General features: G+C 47.5%; 1 protein-coding gene across 1 annotated transcript; it reads left to right on the plus strand.

Moving 5' to 3' along the window:
* The first annotated feature begins 1,265 nt into the window (after positions 1-1,265).
* On the plus strand, positions 1,266-25,260 carry LOC136962530 (tenascin). Its single transcript, XM_067256321.1, has 17 exons — positions 1,266-1,332; positions 4,215-4,877; positions 6,212-7,288; positions 7,611-7,726; positions 13,140-13,293; positions 13,491-13,769; positions 19,228-19,350; positions 19,888-20,031; positions 20,559-20,678; positions 21,041-21,190; positions 21,419-21,561; positions 21,680-21,812; positions 22,731-22,882; positions 23,193-23,289; positions 23,530-23,685; positions 23,972-24,138; positions 24,507-25,260. The coding sequence occupies exons 2-17, from the start codon at positions 4,475-4,477 to the stop codon at positions 24,603-24,605; spliced, it is 3,513 nt and encodes a 1,170-aa protein (XP_067112422.1). The 5' UTR covers positions 1,266-1,332; positions 4,215-4,474; the 3' UTR covers positions 24,606-25,260.
* The last annotated feature ends 600 nt before the right edge of the window (positions 25,261-25,860 follow it).

Raw genomic sequence — 25,860 nt, forward strand, 5'->3', positions numbered from 1 at the left:
GTTGAAAACCATGTAGCCAATTAGACATCAGTTCTCCCTCCACGCCCCCTGACCCCACCCCCAACACCTATTCTGGGGTCCGTGTATGGGTCCTCAGGAGGGTCAATCAGGCTCGTCTGCTTTGTTTACACTGCTACAATGTGTTTCAGTGAGTCTAATAGGAAGTTTACATGAATAATTATAACTGAATGGAAGCTATAGGGGACCTGTAAACTGTAAGTTCTGCAGTTCTGCAGTTACTGTAAATAAGGGTCTTTCCTGTTTAGGGACGGACTCTTCAACGGATCCTTGAGGAAGTTCTCAGAGGTTTTACCATCTGCCAGAGCTACTGTTGTCAGTCAAGGCTTTGAAACACTGACCTCAGGTTCTCCTGAAGGTCCTGAAATCAGATTTCACCAACACCACAAACGAAATTGTGTACAACCATTTGTGTCTTATTGTTATGAGACCAAAGAGAACAGAGAACTCAAAGAAGATGCTTGCTTATTGCAAAACTATCTCAGACGAAATACACTACTGCCCCACATGGGCGAATACACCGCTAAATACGACACGCATAGAAATAGTGACGGTTTGTATCAACTGCCAGACCAGAACAAAGGGAGAGTAAGGAGAAATATCTCACTAGCGTCATAAAACCAGGGTCCAGGAGAGACAGAGACCCAGTTCAAAAGATATTAAAGATCAGCCCTAAGTCGGTCAAAACATCTAAAATATCAGATGTTTTCCATCGAAATCCTCCGCCCAAAAGGGACCCGTAAAGCACATAGAATTACATCAGAGAGTAGGAGAGAGAGAGAGAGAGAGAGAGAGGGGGGGGGGGGGGGGAGGGAGGGGGGGAGAGGGAGGGAGGGAGGTGGGTAAGTCAGGAAGGGAACGAAAGAGATAGGGAGAAAGGGAAAGATGGGTAAGAAAATGACAGAGGTAGAGAGAGAGGGAAAGGTGGTTGAGTGAGACGGTGTGGAATGGAAGAGAGGGGGTGTGTAAGACAGTGGGAGAGTGAGAGAACCGGTGTGTGAGAGAGAGAGGAGGGGAGAGAGAGAGAGAGAGAGACAGAGAGAGAGAGAGTGGGAGAGTGAGAGAAACCGTGAGAGGGAGAGAGAGAGGGAGGAAAAATTCTTGAAGTATGAGAAAACTTTACTGCTCCCCTCCCCTCTTTCCTTCTTTCTCTCTCCTCTCTCCAATCCCCCCCTCCCACCCCCCTCTTTCGATTTCCCTCGCTTTCTGTTGGTCAGTCAATCAGGTCTGTTTTAAGACAAGAGAGAGGGAGTGCCTGCTGGACAGACAGACAGACAGAAGACAGAGGATCAGAGGTGGTGGAGATCTGCACAGGTAAGACCTCTCTGCTCTATTCTGGCAATACTTCAGCTCAAACATGAAACGAGACTTGCACCACTAAACTGACCAAGACGAAGTCTGATCAATGTATGCAATATGTATTATTGATTATTATGAGGTGAGTGGATTGAAGGAATTGAGCATCCTGTCTGTGCACTGATCCTCATCTATACACACAGTGTGTTGGAGTGGTAGAATGTATTCAAACAGCATGTTGGAGTTGACATTGGTGGTAGAATGAGTTCATGAAGCAACTGTGGCAGAAACTTTGCTATGGCTCGTATATCATTTATAATATCTGGATCTGAGGTGTGTTTCATAGTGTCTGAGGGAGTCAGGTGGCTGAGCGGTGAGGGAATCGGGCTAGTAATCCGAAGGTTGCCAGTTCGATTCCCGGTCATGCCAACTGACGTTGTGTCCTTGGGCAAGACACTTCACCCTACTTGCCTCGGGGGAATGTCCCTGTACTTACTGTAAGTCGCTCTGGATAAGAGCGTCTGCTAAATGACTAAATGTAAATGTCTGTCTAGTCTTTAATAAGGCTTAGCAGGGTGTCAGTGGTGCTGCCACAGGAAAACATGCTGTCATCATGATCAACTGTCATTCGACTGTTTGTCTGTTGTAAGCTTTCGCCTGTGTGTTCTAGCAGGTATGTCTGTCAATGTGAGGGAAATTCGATTTCAGGTCAGAGAGTCAGACTGAGAGAGAGACAGAGAGACAGAGAGATAAACAGACAGATGCAAAGAGAGAGAGAGAGAGAAAGAGACGGAGAGAAACTGTGAGACACAAACCCAGGGAGAGAAAGAGAGACAGTGATAGAGGGAGAGCGAGAGAGAGACATTGAGCTACAGAGAGAGAGAGAGAGAGAGGGAGACACAGTGAGACTGGACACGCAGAGGATGAAGCTCAAGGATGCAGAGTGATTAAGAAACAGTTTATGGCACATTTGACATTTCTATTACCCTCCTCTGAGAGCGATCCAACCACAGTGCTCCCAGCCGCCAGAGAGAGGTATTTACAAGGTCATTGTGGAATGATGTCAGACCTGCCTGGTCTATCCCAGTTCCAGACGCACACAGTAAAACCATGAAGGAGTGAGACACACCAGAAACACAGTGTTAAAATCATCTTGGCTGTCAGTCGCAGAGGTTGAGGCAGTGGAACAGTAGCGGTCCTGACACTTTGCACAAGTGCAGAAGGTGATTTCTGTTGTGGGTTTTTTCCCTTCCTTCCTTCCACTCGTTCGCCTCCTGTCCTCCCTCTCTCCCGATCTGACTCTCTGGAAGAGAGCAGCTGGTGTGGGAGGTATTGTTGCTGTGGTATTCCAGAGCCGATGAGGACTATAAACGAAGAGATTTATCCCAGTTTGACTGGGATGGGAAGAGAGGAGGTGGGTGAGAGGAGGAGAGGAAAGAGCGATGAGCGAGGAGAGGAGTGGAAAGGACAGACGGGGATGGAGAGGAGAGGAAAGATGAGCAAATTAAGAGAGAGGAGGGGAGGGGAGTGGAGAGACGGGGAAGGAGAGGAGGGATGTGCTGTGGTGGAGAGGAAGGGAGAGACGGGGAAGGAGAGGAGGGAGAGGAGGGATGTGATGGAGAGGAAGGGAGAGACGGGGAAAGAGAGGAGGGAGAGGAGGGATGTGATGGAGAGGAAGGGAGAGACGGGAAAGGAGAGGAGGGATGTGCTGTGGTGGAGAGGAAGGGAGAGATGGGGAAGGAGAGGACAGCTGGACGAGGGAGGAGAGGAGAAAGGGGGATGGAGAGGAGAGATGGTCATGAAAGGGGGGGGGGCAGGGATGAAAGGAGGGTGGGAGGGAGGGGGGATGTAGCGTAGCTCAGAGGGACAGCGGTAGTCTATCCCAGAGTTCCGAGTGCCTGTGAGCATCCTCTTGTTGACAGGACGACCAATCCTCGGAGAGAGGAGATATACGAGCTTTTTCCAGGTTGCCGCTACCGAAAATTGAATAACCTGTTGTCATTCCCACCCCCCCACCCCCCCCCCCCCCCCGCTGTTCCTTCGTTTCCTCTCTCCTCTCTTAGGGGGAGAGGGGAAGCATGACGTTATGCTGTTCACACATGTTAGGAACACATTACAGGATTGAGAGATAGAGAGACAGAAAGAGAGGGGGGGGGGGGGAAATGGAGAAAAAGAGAAAAAGAAAGAAAGAGATGGAGAAAGAGAGAGAGAACAGAGGGTCTGTTTTGTGGGTTGACTGAGTAAAATGGGTGCTCTAAATTGTCTGATGTCAAAGTTATAGCTAGTGCCTAAAATGTATTAAATATCAGTCAGAGCATGGGTTCAAATCCCAGATCAAAGAAATCGTATTCAGTATCTCTAGTGCACGGGTTGAAATCCTATCTTAAAGAAATTATATTTCTATTTGGTTCAAGGGTTCAAATCCCAGCTCAAAGGCATAATATTTCTGTCTGGGGCAAGGGTTTCAGATCCTGGATTGATCTTAGTACTGGCGCTGGTCAGGTCGTCAACGTAAATAACAATCTGTTAACTAACTATCCTGAGGAAAGAGGACCTTTATGATGCAAAGTTAAGAATCCATTTACACGTCTGTAGGGCTGTCGTTGAGGAGCATTTGATTTGTCTCCAGACTAGCCTGGGGTACCGTGGACTGACTGGGAAGGTGTAATGGTAGGAAACCTGGAAGCTTTGGGTCACATAAAACTAGACAGAGCTGGTTTTCAAGTATACAGAGCGAAACAAACGTATTCTTTCCATGTCGTGTCTCTGCAGACCTGCTGTGCTGGCCCATAAACAACTAATGAGCTATTTGTGCTAATTGTGTACCCAAGTCATGGTTTTGCTGTGTTAATGTGAACCCAGGTTGTGCGTGTGACTAACTATCTGCTGTTCCCGTAAAGGTGCAGACCTTGTGGACACAGCTGAGACGAAGACAAAGGGGGAGTACCTAGAAAATAAGGACAAATAAGAAGAGAGATTCTCTTCACCTGTGTTAAACATACCTTGACTGACAGACAAACCTATCCTTCGGTTCCTCCATTGGCCTACATAGCTGTCAATCACTTTGAGGACTACCATTTGCGACATCTCAACCGATAAAGACGATAGTCCCTCCCCTTTCCCTTTACCTGAAGACTTCTTCCCTTTTCCTGTCGAAAACATGCCTCTGCTCCGCCCCTTCCTGTTCCTGCTCCTGGCAAGCCCCGCCCTCTTCACCTCACCTGACTCCTCCCTGCAGACCGGGGTTCAAAGGTCACCCAGGGATGCCAGCCAGCCAATCAAAGTGCAAATCTCTGAAGGGTGTGTCCAAATGGGGGACTCCTCCGACTCAAGCCAATCAGGAGGAGTCAAGGAGCTAGACTTGGAACCCGGGTCGCCTCTGATCCTTACCCACCGGATCCGGCTGATGCCCAGCTCGGGGTCCGGCTCGGGGTCGTGCGGGTGCGAGGCGGACTTCGAGGCCCTGAAGGCTCGCATCGAGAGGCTGGAGAGAGAGGTGTCGGAGCTGAGGGAGAAGTGTGGAGGACCGGAGGGGGGATGCTGCACCTCCCAGTCCAGCACAGGTACTGAACACCATACACATACAGTAATACACACCTCCCAGTCCAGCACAGGTACTGAACACCATACACATACAGTAATACACACCTCCCAGTCCAGCACAGGTACTGAACACCATACACATACAGTAATACACACCTCCCAGTCCAGCACAGGTAGTGGAGATAATCCACAGTTATCTCTGGACCTAACATCACCTCACACGAGACCACAGGTACTGCAAATGTTGGGTTGTACAAGAGAGGGGGGACTAATGCTTTGGGACAAAATTTTCTTGTCTGCCCTCATCATACTATCCTTCCGCAGTCTATAGGACTGTTGTCAGACCAAATAGTCCACTTTGTACGAGTTACATCATTCTATGGCCATGTCTGAATCAAACTAATGCATCTTTGTTGGGTCATCCTTCTATGACTCAAGCATATTAACTGGGTCACATACACACACACACACACACACACACATAGGCACATACATGCATATGCAAACACACGCAATCCTCACGCAAATTGTGCACACATGCAAACACAACACACACTCAGGATCCGCCCTCGCTTTAACCAGGTCTTACACACTGCTGTAAAAACTGCCATTAGCCCAAAAGCTGAGCTCAATCCTGTTCACATCCATTCGCTATTAGCCTTCAGCCGCGCTCCAACTATGATCTAACTGATGGTTAGCAAAGCGACGTTAGCGCACACTCCTCTAACGGGGTGAGTACTGTCCAACTAGTCTCTGGCCTGGATGAGCTCAGAGCCTCTCCCAGCCCTGCAGCCCTCTACAAGCACAGGGGACATTCAGAATCAGGACAGGGGACATTCAGAATCAGGACAGGGGACATTCAGAACCAGGGGGAGGGTTCATCCTGTCTGTTCTGTATCCCTAGTGGACTCGAACATTATGCAGTAAAGATGAGAACGTCCCACGTAGAACATGGTTCAGTTAAGATGAGGAAAAGGCCCTGCTGGGGAGATATGACTTTATTTGTGTCGAAGAATCTTTCTCCCTTTCTCTCCATCCCTTCTCTGTATCTGTCACCTCTCTCTCCCGTTCTCTCCCTTCTCCATCTCTCTCACCTCTCTCTCTCCCTTCTCCATCTCTCTCACCTCTCTCTCTCCCTTCATTGTCTCTCTCGTGTCCCCCTTCCCGCTCATTCTCCCATGTTTTCCATTTCTATCTCCACTCTCTTTCCCCCCTCTCTCTTTCTCTCTGTCTCTGTCTCCCCTCTTTCCCTTCTCTCCCCTTTCTTTATCCCTCTCTCCACCCCTTCTTCTCACTCTAACCTTTCCACCTCTCTGTCTCCAATCTCTCCTCTCCCCCTCCCCCCTCTCTCCAGGTTCTCACTGCACACGCCCAGAGTGTCCTAACGAGTGCAGTGACCAGGGCAGGTGTGAGGACGGGAAGTGTGTGTGCTTCCCTGGCTTCAGCGGGCCTGACTGCAGCATGTCTGACTGCCCTGGAAACTGCCACGACAAGGGCAAGTGTGTGAACGGACAGTGTGTGTGTGATCCCGGTTTTACCGGTCCCGACTGCTCCCAGAGCGCCTGTCCCGGTAACTGCAACAACAAGGGTCGATGTGTTAACGGCAAGTGTGTGTGTGATCCCGGTTTTACCGGTCCCGACTGCTCCCAGAGCGCCTGTCCCGGTAACTGCAACAACAAGGGTCGATGTGTTAACGGCAAGTGTGTGTGTGACACCGGTTTTACCGGACCAGACTGCTCCGAGAGCGCCTGTCCCGGTAACTGCAACAACAAGGGCAAGTGTGTTAACGGAAAGTGTGTGTGTGACACCGGTTTCACCGGACCTGACTGCTCAACCAAGGCCTGTCCCGGTAACTGCAACAACAAGGGCAAGTGTGTTAACGGCAAGTGTGTGTGTGACACCGGTTTCACCGGACCTGACTGCTCAACCAAGGCCTGTCCCGGTAACTGCAACAACAAGGGCAAGTGTGTTAACGGCAAGTGTGTGTGTGACACCGGTTTCACCGGACCTGACTGCTCAACCAAGGCCTGTCCCGGTAACTGCAACAACAAGGGCAAGTGTGTTAACGGCAAGTGTGTGTGTGACACCGGTTTTACCGGTCCTGACTGTTTGACAAAATCCTGTCCCGGTGACTGCAGCGACCGGGGGCAGTGTGTGGACGGAAAATGTGTGTGTGCCACCGGATTTACCGGACCTGACTGCTCCCAGAATGCCTGTCCCGGTAACTGCAACAACAAAGGCAAGTGTGTTAACGGCAAGTGTGTGTGTGACATCGGCTTCACCGGACCCGACTGTTCCCAGAGCTCCTGTCCCGGTAACTGCAACAACAAGGGCCGGTGCGTGCGGGGGAAGTGTGTGTGTCGGCGTGGGTTCACCGGGCCTGACTGCAGCGAGTGTGAGGCCGGCTTCACCGGAGCAGACTGCAGTACCGGTGAGTCACGCCATAAAACATCATTTCTTCTGAGACCAACGGTAATATAAACCATAGTGTGGATTGGACACCAGTCAAGCTAATGCTATTAAATGCATCACATTCCTGTAATGTCACTAACTGAAACAGTAGCTTTCTGTACAGTAATAGTCACTTACTGTATTAGTCACCGTTATAGCCATGTATCAGGTGGTTTCCAACAACTTGACCTTACCTTGTGTCTGCATTCTGTGCATGTGTGTGCACTTGTGTGTATCTGTGTGTGTGCACGCGTGTGTGCGTGTGTGCGAGGATGTGTGTGCGCGTGTGTGTGTGTGTGTAGCCATGACAGGTGTGTCTGAGCTCAGCACCAAGGATATCACGGAGGACTCCGTCACCTTGTTCTGGACCCCCCCTGCTGTGCAGTACGACACCTACCACATCACCTTCACCAGCAAGGTAACACACACACACACATACAAACACCCACACAACCACACACGCACATACACCACCACGCACACACACACAACCATGCACAAACGCACGTACACACACAACCAGGCACACACAACCAGGGTCGGACTGGCCGTCGAGAGAGTCGGGAGATTTCCCGAACGGCCGGTCAAACAGCCATGGCATAATGCAAAAAATATATATATATCATAATAATACACGGTCGTGGGCCGGTCTGTGTTTTAAAGTCCCGGGCCGTTTTTCAGTCCCAGTCCAGACCTGCACACAACCATGCACAAACACACATACACCACCACGCACACACACACATAGGACCACACACACACACACACACACACTGGGTGACAAAGCATGAACACCCATGCTGGGGCTGACACTAGTGTGCATGTCCACATTCACAATGTGGACATGTTTTCTATTCAACAAAGGGTCAGGGTCTCAGGTTTCCAAACCGATTCTGAAGCAGAGATGAGACTTGAAAACCATCTCGACCACTTTACAACTGTTGACACAGCAGGTGCAGTCGTTGAGAGAGATGGACAGTCACCAAGACAAACAGGAGTTTGTTCTCAAGGCCTGAGTCTTGGTTCCCAGAAGAACTGTTTTAGGGCCCACATTTCAGACGCAGAGGTCATGTTGCGTAGTCATCCCGGACCTTGAGTGTTATTTCCATGACAGGCCCATCTAAATATTGTTCTAAAATGTTTCTTTGGAACCCCATAGGAATTCAACAATGGCCGAATTTAGTCAGAAACGACTAACTGGTCCTAGAAAAACACATAAGCCTTTCTGGCTAGGGAGTTTGGTGTGTGTGGGTTAGATGTGCTGTCTTTCTGAATACCCTTGCTTAGTCTAAGTGTCACGCAAACAGTTATTTCTCTCATCCTCTCTTTTTCTCTCATGTTCTCTCTCTCTCCCCTTTTTTCTTTTCTCTCTCCTCTCCACCGGGTTATCTAAACTGGAAGCACAGCTTACCTTCCACATGGACCTCTCTGATTGGATGATTTGCCAATGAGCATTGAACGTTGTGTTTATGTACTGAGGAGGATGTAGCTCACATGTATGTGAAAGTGAGTGATGGAGAAAAAGAGAGTGAGAGCGAAGGAGAGATAAATAGAGAAAAGGAGACAGAAAGAGAGAAAAAGAGAGAAAGACAAGCAAAGCAGGTCTCACTCCTCAGAGAGATGAGAAAGAGAGAGAGAGACAAGCCAATGCAGCTCTCTAACCTCAGTGGTCTCTGTCGGAGCCAAAGAGCATAAGTTCTGTCAGTCCTTCCAGATCCTTCCTGAGCGCTGGTTGACGGCCCAGCTGGGGGGCGGAGCACTACGCTGATAAAGCTGCTGTTCCAAACGCATCACTTCCTGGCAGGCCCGAGCTGTTCTCGCACCGGAGCACACATAAATACAGAGACACTCACACACCTGTGATGGATTTGTTGTAAGCTTACACACACACACACAAAAACACACATGCACAAATGGACACAAGCCCACATAATATAGAGATGCTCCCACATAAACACAGAGACACGCGCACACTAGCACACGCAACACATAGTCACACACACAGACACACAAGTGCACCCAATACATAGATGCTCTAATACATGCATGTATGTTCACATACACACTCATACACACTCACACACACATGCTGTAATTTATAGTTGCTTACACACACACCTAAATATATGTGATGGAGATATGATATGCTTTCACAGACACACACGCACACACACACACACACGCACACACACACGCACACACACACAGGTGTCAGGCAGACGAATAGCTCCCTTGGCTTCTTAACTCACACCATCGCCATGCTTCTCTCAGCCCAGCCATTAATTTAACCCAGCCTTATACAGAGGGAGTTTCCAAACGGCGAGAAATGACAAAATACGTTCTGCCAAGCGAGCGGGGCTCCTCCGTGGACCGTTGGAGAACATGACAGGAATAGAGGTTTCTATAAACGTCCTAGCTAGACGAGGGGGCTCCAGCCAAGAGAAACAGCAGAGGAATTCCTCTCTCCCCCGGCCGCTGTTTTAAGTGCGTTTGGCGTTAACGAACTGTCAACTCAGTAAATACGGGCTCTGTTTGAAGACCGAGGGGAGTGCGGCGCGTGCCCTGCAATGCTCGCGCCGCCGTCACGCACCTGAAGATCATCACTGGTGTGGAGCGGGGCGGCACAGCTGGGTTACGGAGCCTGTAAACCAAAGATAGGGCTGCCCCACTCACACACATGCACACACCTACAAACCCACATTAGGGTGTCCTTTACGTAGCGCAGCACCTTGGCGCGTGGGTGTGTTTCATGACGTTGTCCTGCCGTCTTTGGTGTTACATAATCAATGTCTAAAAGAGATCAGATTCCATCCCAGATCGTCTCGAAGATAGTGTCCCATATGATTCAAACGGTTTCCAGTGAGCGTCCAGGCGCAGAGTCATGTGCTAGTCATTACACTGAAAGCTGCTTTTGTATTCTCAGTTGTTTTTTTCACAGATTTGCACTTAGAACAATTGTACACAGAGAGTTAGGTTGGCTGGAACGAAGGCCTGATACTAATTAAGGTTCCTGGTCAGAGACAGGATAGTGGCGTTTGTTTCAACAGTATATTACTCTTAATATCCTAAAAACAACATCTACAATAGCAGTTTACTCAGGTTCAGGACCAATAGAAACAGATGATGAGCCAGAAACTACCCCTGGTGTCTCTCGTTGAGAACACTAGTGCAGTGCCTGTGATGCAGCCGATGATTAAGACGTTGGTTAGTTGATTCAGTGACACACAGACACACAGAGGAATTATAGATAGAAGTATCTCTTGTGGCTATTGCAGTACTATTTTCACAAAACACCTCAGTCTGTAAACTTGCAGGACGATGCTAAGGAGCGTTACATTTAGTTTATTTACTACATATTATTGCTAATATGGTTGACACTGAACTACAGTTTTTCTCAATCGCTTAGACACAATTACCCATTGTGTAACCTCATTCTCTACGATGCCTAAAAACCCTGCAGCATAAACTCAATGGGCCACACTATATGACTCTTTGCTAGTTCTTCTATTTAGACTGAATGTGCCTTCTCTTGTACATTTCCCTTGTGAAACAAACATAATTTGCATTCCATTGTCAGTTATTCATTCAAAATGAAAGGCCTACTAGGAATGGCAGAGACAACGTTCATTTTGGTACCACTTGCCGAGGTGAATTGTTATTGAGTTGCAATACTGTACTTTGGCCGAAGTCTCATCATGTATGATACATGATGATGTATTACAATACATAGTCTGTACACAGTTTTGGAGAGTGACATTCTATTGGTACATTACAGTGAACAGGGCATTATCCATACATTAGATTTGTGTAAAAGTGTCCAGGTATTTGTGAGAGTCCAGTCCTGTGTGACTGATTCACACATTTACATTTATATATAATAGTTATACATACATTTATTTATATTAACATTCATTTTAGTTATAGTTTTTTTACAATTACAATTATTCATTCATTAATACAAAATTATGAATGCATGCTTCAGGTCAGACCCCATGTTAAATGTATGGCTGAAATGACAGAATCATATCTAGTCAGATAAGGAGATTCCATCTGTGCTGCTGTGCCTGGTTGAATACATGCTGGCCCTGCGACTGAAGGGTGGAGCTGTTTTCATATGGTGGGACTCCATAATTAAGTTCTGCTGGCAAAACTCTGCTTTACTGTTAATTTCATTCTGATGTTACTGATGCGTAACTAAATGAAAAGTTTCACTCGTGTATGACAAAGAGAGAGAGAGATTGACTAGAGAGAGTAATTAGAGAGAGAGAGAGAGAAACAAGACAAGACGAGACAAGGAGAGTGAAAGAGGAAATGTACGATGCGGACAGATGCCAGAGAGGAAATCAGTTTGGTCTCCAAGTATTGGCTCCACCACATCTTCTAAAGACCTCCCAGCAAAACAACAACTGGAGAAACAGAGTCAGGGAAGAAAGAGAGACAATAAAAGCCCAAGTTTGTCCTCCCGGAGGATCCTATTAGAGGGTGTGAGGAGGACGAGGAGGAAGATGGATGCTCAGGGACCAAACAGAACAGCTGACCGGAGATGAAGACACGATGAGGACAGGGGAGTGAGGTGTGAGAGGAGAAGATGGAGGGGAAGAACAAAGAGATACAATTAGAGAGATGGGTGGAAGAGCATGTGAGAGGAAAGAGGAATGTGGAAGACAAAGGCAGGGAAGAGACTACTAAAAGAGAGAGAGAGAAAAAAGGAGTGGAGTGAGATAGACAGAAGGTAGAGAGAGGGGAAAGAGAGAGTTACGAGTTGGGAGGGAGGGATAGCGGGGGATCGGGGGATGGGGGGATGCAGATGTGCGATGCTTGTTGCTAGGGCCAGATGTAAACACTGTCAAAAACATGGCCGCTGCCAGGGCCATGACATCACTGGCCGGCTGTAGGGACACACACAGGAGGAGGGAAGGGGGGAAGCACACACACATCTTCTATTGTTTACTGACAAACAATGTTGACGGTTAACCTGTAAACAACACACTGACCACCAAGATCTTTTGGAAAGATAAACGATAACAGAGAGAGAGAGAAAACACAGATGTGAGAAAACTCCTGAGCCAGTCTAGAAGCAGGAAATGACACACTGGCACTGTTTTCACATGGCCTTTGATGCTTACATTTGATATATTGCTGGACCGACCTGGCAACGTTGGACTAACCTGGCAACCAGGGTGGCCCTCATTTGATTCCACAGCATAAAATATTACAAAAAGGAGGATTTGTTGGAGAGCAGCCCCAATTTGGAGTTAATGAGCAAACCCTTCCGGAAGCATACTCTGGAAATATGCAGAGCTTTCCAATACATAAATTGAATAATGACAACTTTATATTGTTTTTGGTTTTAACAAACGCTGTATTACATCTGGTTTCTCACAACCAAATTGAGTGGAATGACAGAATCTGGAAAGTGGTCTTCCTAATGAAGCCTTGTAGGATTTATGAGTGACTGAGGCTGGAGCCTGTGATGCGGCTACTGAAGTACTCTGTTGTTTAGTTTGACTAAATGTAAAAATGACAAAATGTATATGTAGTTTAGTTCAGTTCCTCCCCCTGCTGGTCAACATAGAAATGACAGAGTCTGTATCACGTCTAATTGCTGCTTCTTAATTGAAAGGATAAAACATCCGGATCCTGAACCGACCTGATCTGTCAACATTTAAAACTAGGACTTCTCTCAAGGCCCACTTCAAATTTGTTTGTTGTGTCCGTTTACCTCAGTTTACCGTTTCACAGAACATAGGCATAGGTGTAGGCCCTTCCTAAACGTCCTCCTCAACCCTTTTTAACACCAAGTCCGGTCCGGACCTGTGCTCTCCAAACAGAAAGAGAGTGACCAGCAAGTTACAGCTCAGGTGGACGGGAAGCAGAGCACATTCCCCCAGAGCGGGCTGGCGGCAGGCCAGGAGTACACCGTCACCGTCCAGGGAGAGGTGGGAGGGAAGAGAGGAGGCGAGAGCTCCGCCGAGTTCCAAACACGTGAGTTCGGAACAAAATTTGATTACAGTTTATATTCATGCGTTGTTTAGGGGGCCCGTAATCTACACATAGAACACTTGTGTGTAATCGTTTATTATTTATTTTTATTTCATGTAATATGTCTGATTAATTTATTCTGTTATGGGATATATTCATTTCACTATATATTTTGTCTTGGTCCCTTCTCCCACCCTCAGTCATCTCTGGTCCTAAAAACCTCCATGTTGTCAAGACAACCACCACATCTGTGGTCGTCCAATGGGAGCAGCCACAGGGAGAGATTGACAGGTACCGCTTGAGTGTAGCACCCAATGAAGCAGCCGGGTCAGCCAAGGGCAGTCAGGAACTGACCCTGCCTCCCGAGAGAGACTCTGCCCAGATTGACGGTTTGGTGCCAGGTGTCCTCTATGACATCACTCTCGTGGCAGAGAGGGGGAGGAGCAAGAGCAAGCCAGCTACCGTCCAAGCAACGCCAGGTGAGTTATACTGCATCAATAGAGGCTGTAGGTGAAAAACAGTCATTTGTGTACTTTTATAAACATTTTAGGAAGAATATAATATGAAGTCAGAACAATTCAGAGGGTGGGAAACAGAACGAGAGAAACGAAAAAGAAAGAGAGTCAGATAGGGAGAGAGAATGAACAGAAGAGAGAGAGAGAGAGAGAGAGAGAGAGAGAGAGAGAGAGAGAGAGAGAGAGAGAGAGAGAGAGAGAGAGAGAGAGAGAGAGAGAGAGAGAGAGAGAGAGAGAGAGAGAGAGAGAGAGAGAGAGAGAGAGAGAGAGAGAGAGAGAGAGAGAAAGAGAGAGAGAGAGAGTCCCTGCCAATGTGAACATTCATTCAGGGCCAGCTCTGCTTCTGGGAAGTGTGATCCAACTAGGCTTAACGAGTCTAGACACCTTCTTCAATCAATGAATCAGATCCATTCCACTGGAATAATAAACCATTTACAGAAAATTGTTAAAATGGAAATACATGATATATAAGCAGAATAATCCACCAGAAGCAAAGCTGATCACCTTATATAAAGTAATTAATCCAATGTTTCATTTCTTCTTTGCCAACGGTAGCGAACTTTTAACTCATAAGATTCAATATTTCAGATGATGACCAACTTTACTCATCTTTTCACTTTTTCCCACAGGTGTCAACATACCATGCAGCTGCTCTGTTTATTGCACTAATGTCACCACAAGCAGTAGATTTAATGCAAAGACATAGATTTGATCAAAACACTTTGATTAACAAAACATATTTTGTGTCTTCTTATTTGGATCTAACGATTTTCCGTTTGTAGTTGGATGCAAAAAAAGATATACAACAACAAAAACATTCTACTGTATCTTTTGATTCAAAAACACTCGCTCCACACTTTTAGGGAAGCCCACAAAGACAATATCCAGGGTTACCATGGAAACTGTGACCACGCAGGTAATCCCCCAGCAGGAAGTCGGCGAGGGAGGGGACCCGGAAGTGAAAACCCACCACGAGACGACCATCTCCGCTGCCATCACTCCCTGGCTGGGGGCACAGGAGAGGCAGGGTAACGCAAGTGACCTCATTTCTGAGAGGGTTGGAGGAACGGTTCAGCTCAGATCCGGAGAGGGCACATCCGTGACTGCCCGTACCAGGCCACTGGCCAACACCAAAGATAGGGTTGTATCTAAACCAGGCATGAAATGGACACCAGCCAGAAAACCCAACACTGTGGGTTCTTTACAACAAAATGGCACCCGTGTGGGGCCTGGACAGAGGCTGGGTCCTCTCAGAAGGCCCATGAACAGGCCTCTGCAGACGGGCCTGAAGGAGAGGAAGACCCTGGGAACCAGAGACTCTCAGCCAGAACATCCACAGGTAGGGGACAGGACGCTGGCCTTGACAGTGAAGAATCCTAACCCGGAGGAGACAAGCTTTGAAGAGGAAGACGGCCCTGGAAGAAGGACTGGGCCACATCCTGACAGAGGCCATCTTGAGAAGGTCGTCCCTCATGGACTCCATTCAGAAAAGCTTGATGTGAGCTCCAGTTCTAAGGAGGAGGCAGTCGCTCCAGACTTCAACGATCCATCAGGAGAGAGTACGAAGAAGGCACCTAATAGGACAGAGCTGAGGGGAAATAATTCCACTGCACACCCCAATGGCAAAAAATGTTTCAAAAAGCTTAAAGTGACACATATTAGGGTTGGAGAGCAGCAACAGGGAGATACAGGAGGGAGTAGCGCAGTGAATGGTGAACCAGAATCAGAGAAAGTGCCAAAAGTCGGCATCACCACGCTATCTCTGACAGGAGATGTAAAACAGACCGAAATTCTGGAGCGCAACTTGATTGACATACTGACAAAATCAGAGGAAGATTCTTCACAACACTCCTCAGACTGTCCTACACATATGATCCCAAGCTTTTATCCAATCCCATCTTCTCCTTTAACAGATTCTTCTTCCCACTCACAATCCTCTTCCTCTTCAGCTCAGGCAAAACAAGAGAAATCAATGACAGGAACCCCTGTAAGTCAACCAACCACAGACCAACTTTCCCATCGAACCACGCTCTCCTCGACTCCGTCACATCCGACAAACCTCCCTCCTGATGCCGAGAAGGAAAGGGAGCCAATGTCGTCATCTGAATCTTCGTCATCATCTTCTTCTACCTCAGAGAGATCGCATTTGGTTGACGTGACAGACGTCGGGGCTAGCAGGGAGGCAGAGAGCGATGAGGGCGGGGTGGGAGAGCTTGGTCAAGGTAAAGTGGAAGACAGGAGTACTGCCCAGGCATCGCCTGAAGCTGGAGGAACTCAGTCGAGACCACAGGGAGGAGGTGGCACACCCCTTTTTTTTAGACGCCCAAATCCTAAGGGAACCTACCCTCGCCGCCAGCACCCAAATATGGGACAGCCACAGAACAGGACACGTTTAAATATGGGTCCATTACAAAGACCGCGGCGGCCAAATATGGGCGCATTTCAGAACAGGACACATCTCAATACAGGACCAATTCGGGGTGGTGCACATCTAAATATTGGATCACTTAAAAACAAGACACCTCCAAATGTTGCAGAAGATACAAAACACCCAAACATGGAACAGGACAGAACACATCCAAGTATGGAACAGTCTCAGAACAGAACACAGCCAAATATTGGCTTCTTTCAAAACAGGACTCGTCCAAATCTCAGACATCCTCAGCATCCACACAGAGGTCCCCAACGCCGACCTTTCCCACATAGACCATCCAATGGAGTCAAAGGCACGGTTGTCGGTATCCAAACCAGCCAATCAAAAGAGGAGGGCGTGGACTATGAAAGGAGCACAGAAACAGAGACAGACACTGCCTTTCAACCCCACACTCCCTTTAAGGGCAAGCAGACCCCAGTCAGTGATCTATCACAGGGTCACACCCAAATAAGAAACAACAACAGCCAGAGCGAATGGGGCCTGGATTCCAAACCGGGTCATGGGGGAAAGGAGAGGGGAAAAGTGATCAAGAATCTTGATGACTTGGACTCAGAGAGAGGTGGTGAGGACATGAGGAAAGCGTTGGGGTCTGACATCACCACCACAGCTGAGGACACAGGGAAGTCTCTGGACTCCGTGGGTGTACAGGACGTGACCTCACAGGGGTTTACACTGGTCTGGGGAGCTCCCGAGGGGACGTACAAAAACTTTGTCGTGACTCAGAGAGAGCAGGGTGGAGAACCGGAGGGCCGGGAGGAGACCGAGGGGGTAAAGGAGGAGGAGGAGGGTGGGTCTGAGGGGGTTAGCAAGGAAGAGAGTGAAGAAAAAGAGGAGGAAGATAAAATTGGGGGAGAAAGCAAAAATCGAAAGGAAAATCTGGAAAGCAACGTTCTAGAGGGCAGAGATAAAGAAGGAAAGGAAGGAAAAAGGGATGTCTTCCAAACTCAGAGGGGCAACAGCAGAGGCGCAGCTAAACTTGGCGACGCGGGAAGCGCGAAAGAATTCTCCAAGGTCCTTCCTGGGTCTGCCCGCTCCTTCCAGTTCCAGAATCTTCCTTCCCAGACCAGCTTCTCCCTTTGGTTGGTCGGGAGGGGACCTGGCATACGCTCCAAAATACATAGACTGGTCATCAGCACAGGTACTGCGTGATAGTTAGCACCACTAATGGCTACACAAGCCAGCACAGCTAACAGCCTACAACAATGGGAAGAGTCACTGTCTTCCATCTTGAATTGCTTTTTGAATGTTATTCAAGATCTAACAAAGATCTTTTAACTCTTCAGACCAGAACTCTCTTCTGGGTCTGAGAAAGACCCAGTTGTCAAGTAAACATTACATCCTGCTACAGGACAGTGAAATGTAGCTAACTCTCCCAGCTGCTTGGTGTGCCACTTCAAGAGCCGCCACACTCTTGAAACTGTAACTTCTTGTATTACAGTCATTGGGTTTCTAGCTGTGCCATCACCTGCTTATTACATCATAAACCGTTTCTTTTGGTTGGACATTCCCTGTCTTTTGTCTTTGTTAATGATATCGAGTTGAGTCAACTGTAACATTTTCTGTACTAAACTGCTGTATTTCCTGTTAACCCATTGAACCCCATTGTTGGTTGAACTGCAATGTGAGGCATCCATTTTGGAATCATGGTTGAAATGCAGGCAGCTTCACAGGCAAATTGGTTATAGCGGCCCATGATTTCAACTGACAGATTTACTCCTTCAGATATGAAAAGGGGAAGACACTGCTACTTTACTGTCATATTATATTTACATACTTCAGCTCTTGTCTGCCTGTGTTTTAACACATGACCAAATATGGTAACGCCAACACATCCAGGTGTGGGGCACATGATGTCATAATCATGAATATTAATGGTGGTCATCTAAATATTCATGAAGCAGCCTGAGAATCACAGTCATTCCCACTAAAAACGCAATTCATAGCTGGTCTGATCCTTTTTCATCCAGGGTTAGCTTTCAGTCAGCCATCTTCATTGACTACACTTCATCGCTCACCCCAAAAACCCAGGGTAAGACCATGGTTGGTCCCTACGGTTTTACTTGTTCTACTCCTGATCTCATTATGCGAAATGTGCAGATTTTAATCCTATGAGTTTGTTTTCCACATTAGATTTTTTTCTGGATCATAAAAGGAGTTACTGTTAACATTACACTTAATATTTAATTAGTAGTTTTTTGTGTTTTCAGAGGATTCAAGACTTTTTTCACTCAAGGTTGAAAATCTGTCAACAAACATTTCCAATTTCTTTAATATATTAATTATCTTCCACCTTGCTTCAGCTTTATTTGTGTGTGAAATTATTATTGTGTCAAACATACGTTCCTCTTTCAACACCATCGAGACGTTTCCTTGCTTGAATTATGTTGCTTGATTTTACTACCTCTATTTCCTGTCCCCTCCTTGATTTTAGGAATTCGCTGAGCAGCTAAATGTCTCGCTAACTTCATCTCCACCCTGCTGCTTTTCAGGATCCAACACCATCCCTTAACAGTTGACAGCTGTGTCTGTCTCAACCCTGTGTATATGCAGCTCAGTGTATACTGTATATATGTTTGGACTGTACATATATACACACACATTCCCAGCCCTACTAGTAACTAAGTATGGTTAAATAAGTATGGATATTGAGTACATACTTATGGATTGCACATACCTCACAGCAGATTCCTGTGTAGGCCTGTAAACTGTCATATACATGAATGCTTCTGGTCTTCTTTCTACTTCAGTAACTTGTCTCTTCCTTCCAGGTCTCTGTCTTCCCTGTTTCTCAAAATTAGTATCTCTCTTTCTTTATATGTCTTCAGTACTTTTTTATCCATCCATCCATCTATTTTTCCTTCCGTCCTTCCTTCCTTCCTTCCTTCCTTCCTTCCTTCCTTCCTTCCTTCCTTCCTTCCTTCCTTCCTTTGTATCCGTCTCCCTCCCCTCCCGCCCTCACTCTCTCCTCTCCTCCGCGGGTCCCTCCAGGTCCCGAGCCTCCATCTGACCTGGTCTTCAGCGAGGTGACGGAGAACTCGGTGACAGTGTCCTGGACCAGACCCAAGAGCTCCGTCAGTGGCTTCAAGGTCACCTACACCCACACGCAGGACGGTGAGCGCCATCGCGGATGTTTGTTGAACGTCTAGGTTGTTTTTATAGGCTTCTCCAGAAGCAGAAGAACGGAACGTTCTCCTGGAAGCCAGCGCACGCAGATGCTGGAGGTCTTGAACATCAGTGTGTCATTACTCTCATTCGGCAAAATCAAGATTTCCGTTGCTTACAGACAACCACTAAAGACACCCAGATACCCACTAAACCCTACTGTTGTAGACGCCCACAGGTGGATGGTATGCATGTACAGAATGGTTGAGCTCCCTGTTCACTCGGAATCGCACAATGCCATTATAAAATGCTAAATGCCATCTGTGAGTCCAGGGGTGGTTTGTTATCAAATGTGAGTGGACAGCTGTTTTTTATAACTGAGAATGTGTCAGTTGAATACCATTTTCTTGATGAAAGGTGTGTGTGTATGGGGGAGGGGGGGGGGGGGGGAAGATTTGCTGTTTTCAGTGTGTGAGACATGTCTAATGAAACCTATGTCCCTGGTGCAGTCTATAATGTTGAGGATGCCATTTTGTTTTTCCCCAGGCGAGCCGGTATCCGTGGCGGTGGGCTCGGAGGATTCCACCCTGGGGCTGGCGAAGCTCTCCCCAGGCTCCACTTACGAGGTCAGCGTCATATCCGTCCTCGGATTGGACGAGAGCGACCCCATCAATGACTTTGTCACCACACGTAAGTGTTCTTTTCTCATTTTTCTCCAGAATTCAAAGGTTTGATTACTTGACACAAACTAGGGTCAGCTGTCAGTAGGTTTATGTATGAGGCCTAGGTGCTAAATTTCAAGAGTTTAAATGTAATGTTTTTTGGGGGTTTGGTTTAGTTTGCATTTGAGCATTCAAACACTGTAAAGTACATTAGAACTGGGTAGTATTTGTGCCTTTTTTTCTCTTTGTTTCTAACTTTCTTGTGCGTGTTTCAGCGGTTCATAAGTCTTGTATTCTCTTGATGGCTATAGCAGGTGCAGGATCTGGGAAAGCATTTTTATATTCTCTCAAAGGGATCTCTGCTCTTGAGTCAACTGCAGTGTTTCAAAACACTTTTTAGCTTGAATGAAGATTCCTAAATGTGTTGCCAGACTTCTTGACTAATCGAAGGGGTGTGATTTCACTCTGGGTTGACTGATTGTCTTTCTTTCCTTCCCTCCCTCCTTCTTTCCCTCTCTCTCTCTTTTCCCAATCCTCCACTTTCCCCTGTGTCAGTCCCAGACCCACCAACGGATCTGAGGGCGATAAACGTGACGGACACCAAGGCCTTGTTGCTATGGCGACCTGCCTTGGCAACGGTTGACCGCTATGTCATCATTTATGGCACAGGGAAAGGTAAAAGCCTCTGGATACATTACGACAGCAGGCTTTGGGACGGCGGTGAGGCCAAATAGTTTAGAAGCTGTCGCCACGGTGTTGTAGCTTTTTGGTTTTAGTTAATCACAAATGTTGCAACTTTCGTTCGTCCGTTCATCATCGATTCATGTGCCCACTCACGTCCTCACCTTTCCATTCACTCACTCACTCTCTCACCCCACCCCCCCCCATCCCCTCCCTCTGTCTCCCTCCTCTCCTTATCCCCTGCACTCTCCCTCCTCACCCATCTTCTTCCCTCTCTCCTACCCCCCCCCCCCCCCACCTGCTCTCTCCTTCCTCCCCCCCTTCCCTCCCTCTCTCCCTCACCCCCTCCCCTCCAGGTCCCGGGCTGACAGTGAAGGTGTCGGGTAACGCAGCAGAGCAGCAGCTCCAGGGCCTGCAGGGCTCCACGTCCTACACCGTCACCATCACCAGCCAGCTGGGGGACGTCAGCAGCTCCGAGGCCTCCACCACCTTCACCACCTCCAGCGGTCAGCACACACACACACACACACACACGCACGTGGACGGGCACGTAGATGAACACAAACACACTGAGTACCCTACACTGAAGTGTGGACACACTAAAACTCGACCTCACAACAACATTAGTGTAAATATTGTTCCCATACACTAACTATGAGCTACAGAGCAGATACGTGTCCTGGTGTGCTCATGGTGATTTTCTCCCCTGGCTCCTCTCCTGTTTCTTCTTTCAGGCTCTGGAGGAGACAGGGAGGGCCCGCGGGACCTGAAGGCCAGTCAGGTGACCCCTCGCTCGGCCCTGGTGTCCTGGAAGGCCTCCTCCACCCCGGTGGGAAGCTACAAACTCACCTACTTTACAGAGGGCCAGGAGATGAAGGTGAGAGGTGCCAACGAGGGCGGGGATGCTGAGAAAAATACACACCCCATAGGAGAAAAACTAAACGGCAAAAGAAAAAGAACACACAAATGACTCCCTGAATTTCCTGTCTGGACAGGAAATCACCCTCGACCCCACAGTGACGGAGTACAAGCTGACCAGGCTGAGGCCCACGTCCAAGTACACTGTGAAGCTTCAAGGGGAGAGGGGCGGTCGCTACACCTCCACCATCTCCACTGAGTTCACCACAGGCAAGCTCTTCAGACAAGGGCCATGAGGGGGAATCACCAGGCCTGGAACCAGATCCAAACCATAGCTCTGGGACATTTTATTATTTGGAGCAGGGCAATTCTTTTTGTACCGAGGCCTGAAGATTGGGTATTTCATACGTTGCTACAGTTACCTGTGTGTCACTGGGGTAGTAGCTGTCTTACTGACAGCCCCGATTCGGCTCAATAATGTGGACCTTTTATCCTGTCCTCCTATTGGCTCCTGCCCCTCTGGGGGAAGTAAAATTCCTCCATTCTGGCTCCTGTTTGAGGGGACCTTCTCAGAGCTCTGATTGAGCTTAATTTAAATGCCCTTTCACCCTGTCTCCCTATTGGTACTACACTTCCTCCCTCAGGAGGAAGTGTCACTCCTCCAGACTTCAGTATCACTATATCATGTGACCCCAAGCCCATCATTCACTCAAAGATTGATTATACCCCAATGTTAATTGATAATTAATTAATGCATTAATAATTGCTAATTGACACCCAATCTATAAACTAAATACTACATGTGATGCCCGTCAACCAATAATCAAAACATGAAATCTATACACTACACACACAACTATTTAAGTTGACTTCAAATCGGGGGCGTCAGGTGGCTGAGCGGTGAGGGAGTCAGGCTAGTAATCTGAAGGTTGCCAGTTCGATTCCCGGCTGTGCCAAATGACGTTGTGTCCTTGGGCAAGGCACTTCACCCTACTTGCCTCGGAGAGAATGTCCCTGTACTTACTGTAAGTGGATAAGAGCGTCTGCTAAATGTAAATCTTTCTTGTCTCTTGTCCCCTTTCTCTCCCTCTCAAATTCAAATCAACACAATGGGCTTATTTACTAGAAAGAACCAGAACGATTTCTCTCTCCATCCTCCACCCCCCCCCCCCCCCCCCCCCACACCAGGTACTCTACGATTCCCCTTCCCCAGCGACTGCTCCCAGGAGCTGCTGAACGGCATCCTGGACTCTGGGGAGGTGGACATCTTCCCCAAGGGCAAGGAGGGCCCATCTCTGCAGGTCTACTGTGACATGGAGACAGACGGGGGAGGATGGACGGTACGGAGAGGGGGAAGGGGAGGAGAAAAAAGGAGAGGAGGAGGACAAAGAGGACGAGGGGGTGGACGATACGAGGAGGAGCAGGAGGAGGATGGGAAAGAGGAGGAGGAGGGGGAGAAGGAGGGGGAGAGAGTAGTACCAGAAGGAGGAGGGAGGGGAATAAGGAAGCAGTGGAAAAGGTAAAGAGGATGAAGGGGGGATCAAGAGAGGGTAAGAGGAAGGAAGGAATCGACAATTGAGTGTAACACAGGCAGGAAAGAGGAAATGTACAAGGAATATATCAATGTGTGTGTGTCTGTGTGAATCTTAGGTCTTCCAGAGGAGGAGGGACGGCAGTACAGACTTCTTCAGAGACAGGAAGACTTACAGTGCCGGCTTTGGAGAGCTAAACAACGAGTTCTGGCTGGGTGAGACTCTGCCGCCAGTCATCCATCACAACATTGTGTCAAATCAAGGAGGGCTCGACCCAAACACAGGCAGTCACTTCATAGTACTCATATGTGCTCAAATATATACTCATATACTCAAATATGAATTAGGATTTGGTCCATTCCAAGTAGTATTTGTCCACTTTTCCTTTAGTGGAACATCCAGCATTTCATTTAAACACTTAAAGCTTTCTTGGTGATCCGTCTGTCGTTGCCCAGGTAACGAGAACCTGTACATCCTGACCAGCATGGCCCCGATGACGCTGCGCGTGGACCTGAGGGCGGGGACTGAGGCTGTCTACGCCAAATACTCCTCCTTCTCTGTGGAGAAGAGGAAGTACGTGCTTAGGGTGTCGGGCTACTCCGGCACGGCAGGTGAGACGCATCCGTGTCCCCGTCATGTAGCTCAGCGACTGTGAAAGTGTTTCAGAGCAACTGGGGTGCATTTGATTTGCCTCCCAGTACACTTGAATGGATCTGATAGTTTTCTTTCTCATTCTCACCTCTTCCCACCTCCGTTCCCACTGTCCCTCATTCCTATCTTCCCTCCCTCCCTCTCCATCGTCTCTCTCGCACTCTCCCTTCCACCTTCCCACCGATCTTCCTTCCCCCTTTCCCTCCCCACATTCCAACTACCTCCATCCCATCTTTCCCTTAACAGGAGACTCTATGAGTTACCACAGCGACCAGCCTTTCTCCACCAAAGACTACAACCCCAACCGCTGGTCCATCACAGTGTGTGCCATGTCCTACAGGGGGGGCTGGTGGTACAAGAACTGTCACGAGGCCAACCTCAACGGCCTCTACGGGGTCATTGAGAACCACCAGGTAAACACCGGCTGGCTTCAAATAGTATTCTGTGGTTTATACACACGCCAGGGGATTGGTTGAAGTGAAATATTAGCATCAGCCGATACACTATTTAAGTCTAACTGAGTTTAGGAGTTGTCAAGGCAACCTATTTTCTCGTCAACCACTACTTAACCCTACCAGAGTACCACAGTGTGTAGCTGTATGACTGAATAGACAACAACAAAATCTTGGATCTAGGGGTAAATATGGAAAGGGTTTGAATACCACCCATTAGATCACCATTTGTTACGCAGGCCTAACCTTAATAACCGCAGGTCAATACAGTCATACAGAAAGTTTCTGTTGTAACTCCATGACTGTGTGTGTGTATGTGTGTGTGATAGGGAGTCATCTGGACGGCCTGGAAAGGAAACGACTTCTCCATTCCCTTCACTGAGATGAAGTTCAGGCCCACAGCGTTCAACCCCCCCGCTAGGGGGTGAGGAGGGGGGGGGCAGGAGACTGAGGAGGAGGGAGGCACTCTTTGTGAACACACGGACACACCACACACACTCTCAAACATCCACACACACACGCACTCACATACACTCTCAAACGTCCACACGCACACCCACACTCTCAAACGTCTGCACACAAACAGGCTCACACACACACTCTCAAACGTCCACACACTCAATTTTCACACACATACTCTTACCGAACTGTCACAGAACACACTCCTACTTGCTAGTTTAAGAATATCACAGTGCCTTGTCCAAATCCAAGATTAAAGCAGACCTTTTTTCAAATGTATAGAGGACAGTTATCAGTATCTTACTGTATATTGTACAGATTCTAGATTATAATGTTTTAGTTTTGTTTTTTTTGCTATTTCCACGCTGTTCTTTAGATTTTGTACTTATCTACGTGTTGTGACACCACTCATGTCAGCTGTAAAAAATATATGCACTGTCCTCTCTCAATGACGGTACGAGTGTAGGAATGAGCAGGTGAATTACGTCTTTCTGTTCGTACTTGACTGATAATTATCAACTTTCTGTTTTTTTTCTGTGTACTTGTCGTTTGGTCTTTGAGTTGCTCTGTTGCCCCTAGTAAGGCTACAAAAAAAAAAAAAAATAAAGGTGAAAAGAGAACGTATTTGTTTCAACTGACTATTTTTCCATTCCTGTCAGAGGTCATATGTGAGTTTATTGTAGTACAGTACTTTCTATGTTGATGGGGATGATTATAGATATATATATATATATAATATATTATATATATCTATGGGGATGATTGATGATGATGACTCAGTATTCTTTGAAAACAAAGTAACACATGCTTTGGAATGTTCTTCCCCCCATGCATTGTGACACACCGATGTGTTGTCAAGGCCTCTGATGTGAAAGACTGGGAGAACACTCACATTCCCAAAACAGGCAGAATAGCAGCCATGTCAAAAAGAGGAAGAAAGGTAGGATTAAAAACCTAGCTGAGAATAGTAAACATATTTGACGCTAATGATAAACTACTGAAGACAAAACTATCAATAACACACCTTCAGTATTATTCATAGCCCATAAATACAAGATGTTTTTACAGGAACCACAATAACAAATATTTAAATCCAAACAAAACAGACAATAAATATAGTAGCTGATTTTAACTTGATATTTGTTTGGCTTCCTTGTGATGCGCAGAAGAAAACAGGAGCCAACACCGTGTCTAAGAAGACTTCCAGGTAAACGACTTCTGGCA

Source organism: Osmerus mordax, chromosome 18, assembly GCF_038355195.1.
Source record: "Osmerus mordax isolate fOsmMor3 chromosome 18, fOsmMor3.pri, whole genome shotgun sequence".
In the NCBI taxonomy this organism is placed as follows: domain Eukaryota; kingdom Metazoa; phylum Chordata; class Actinopteri; order Osmeriformes; family Osmeridae; genus Osmerus; species Osmerus mordax.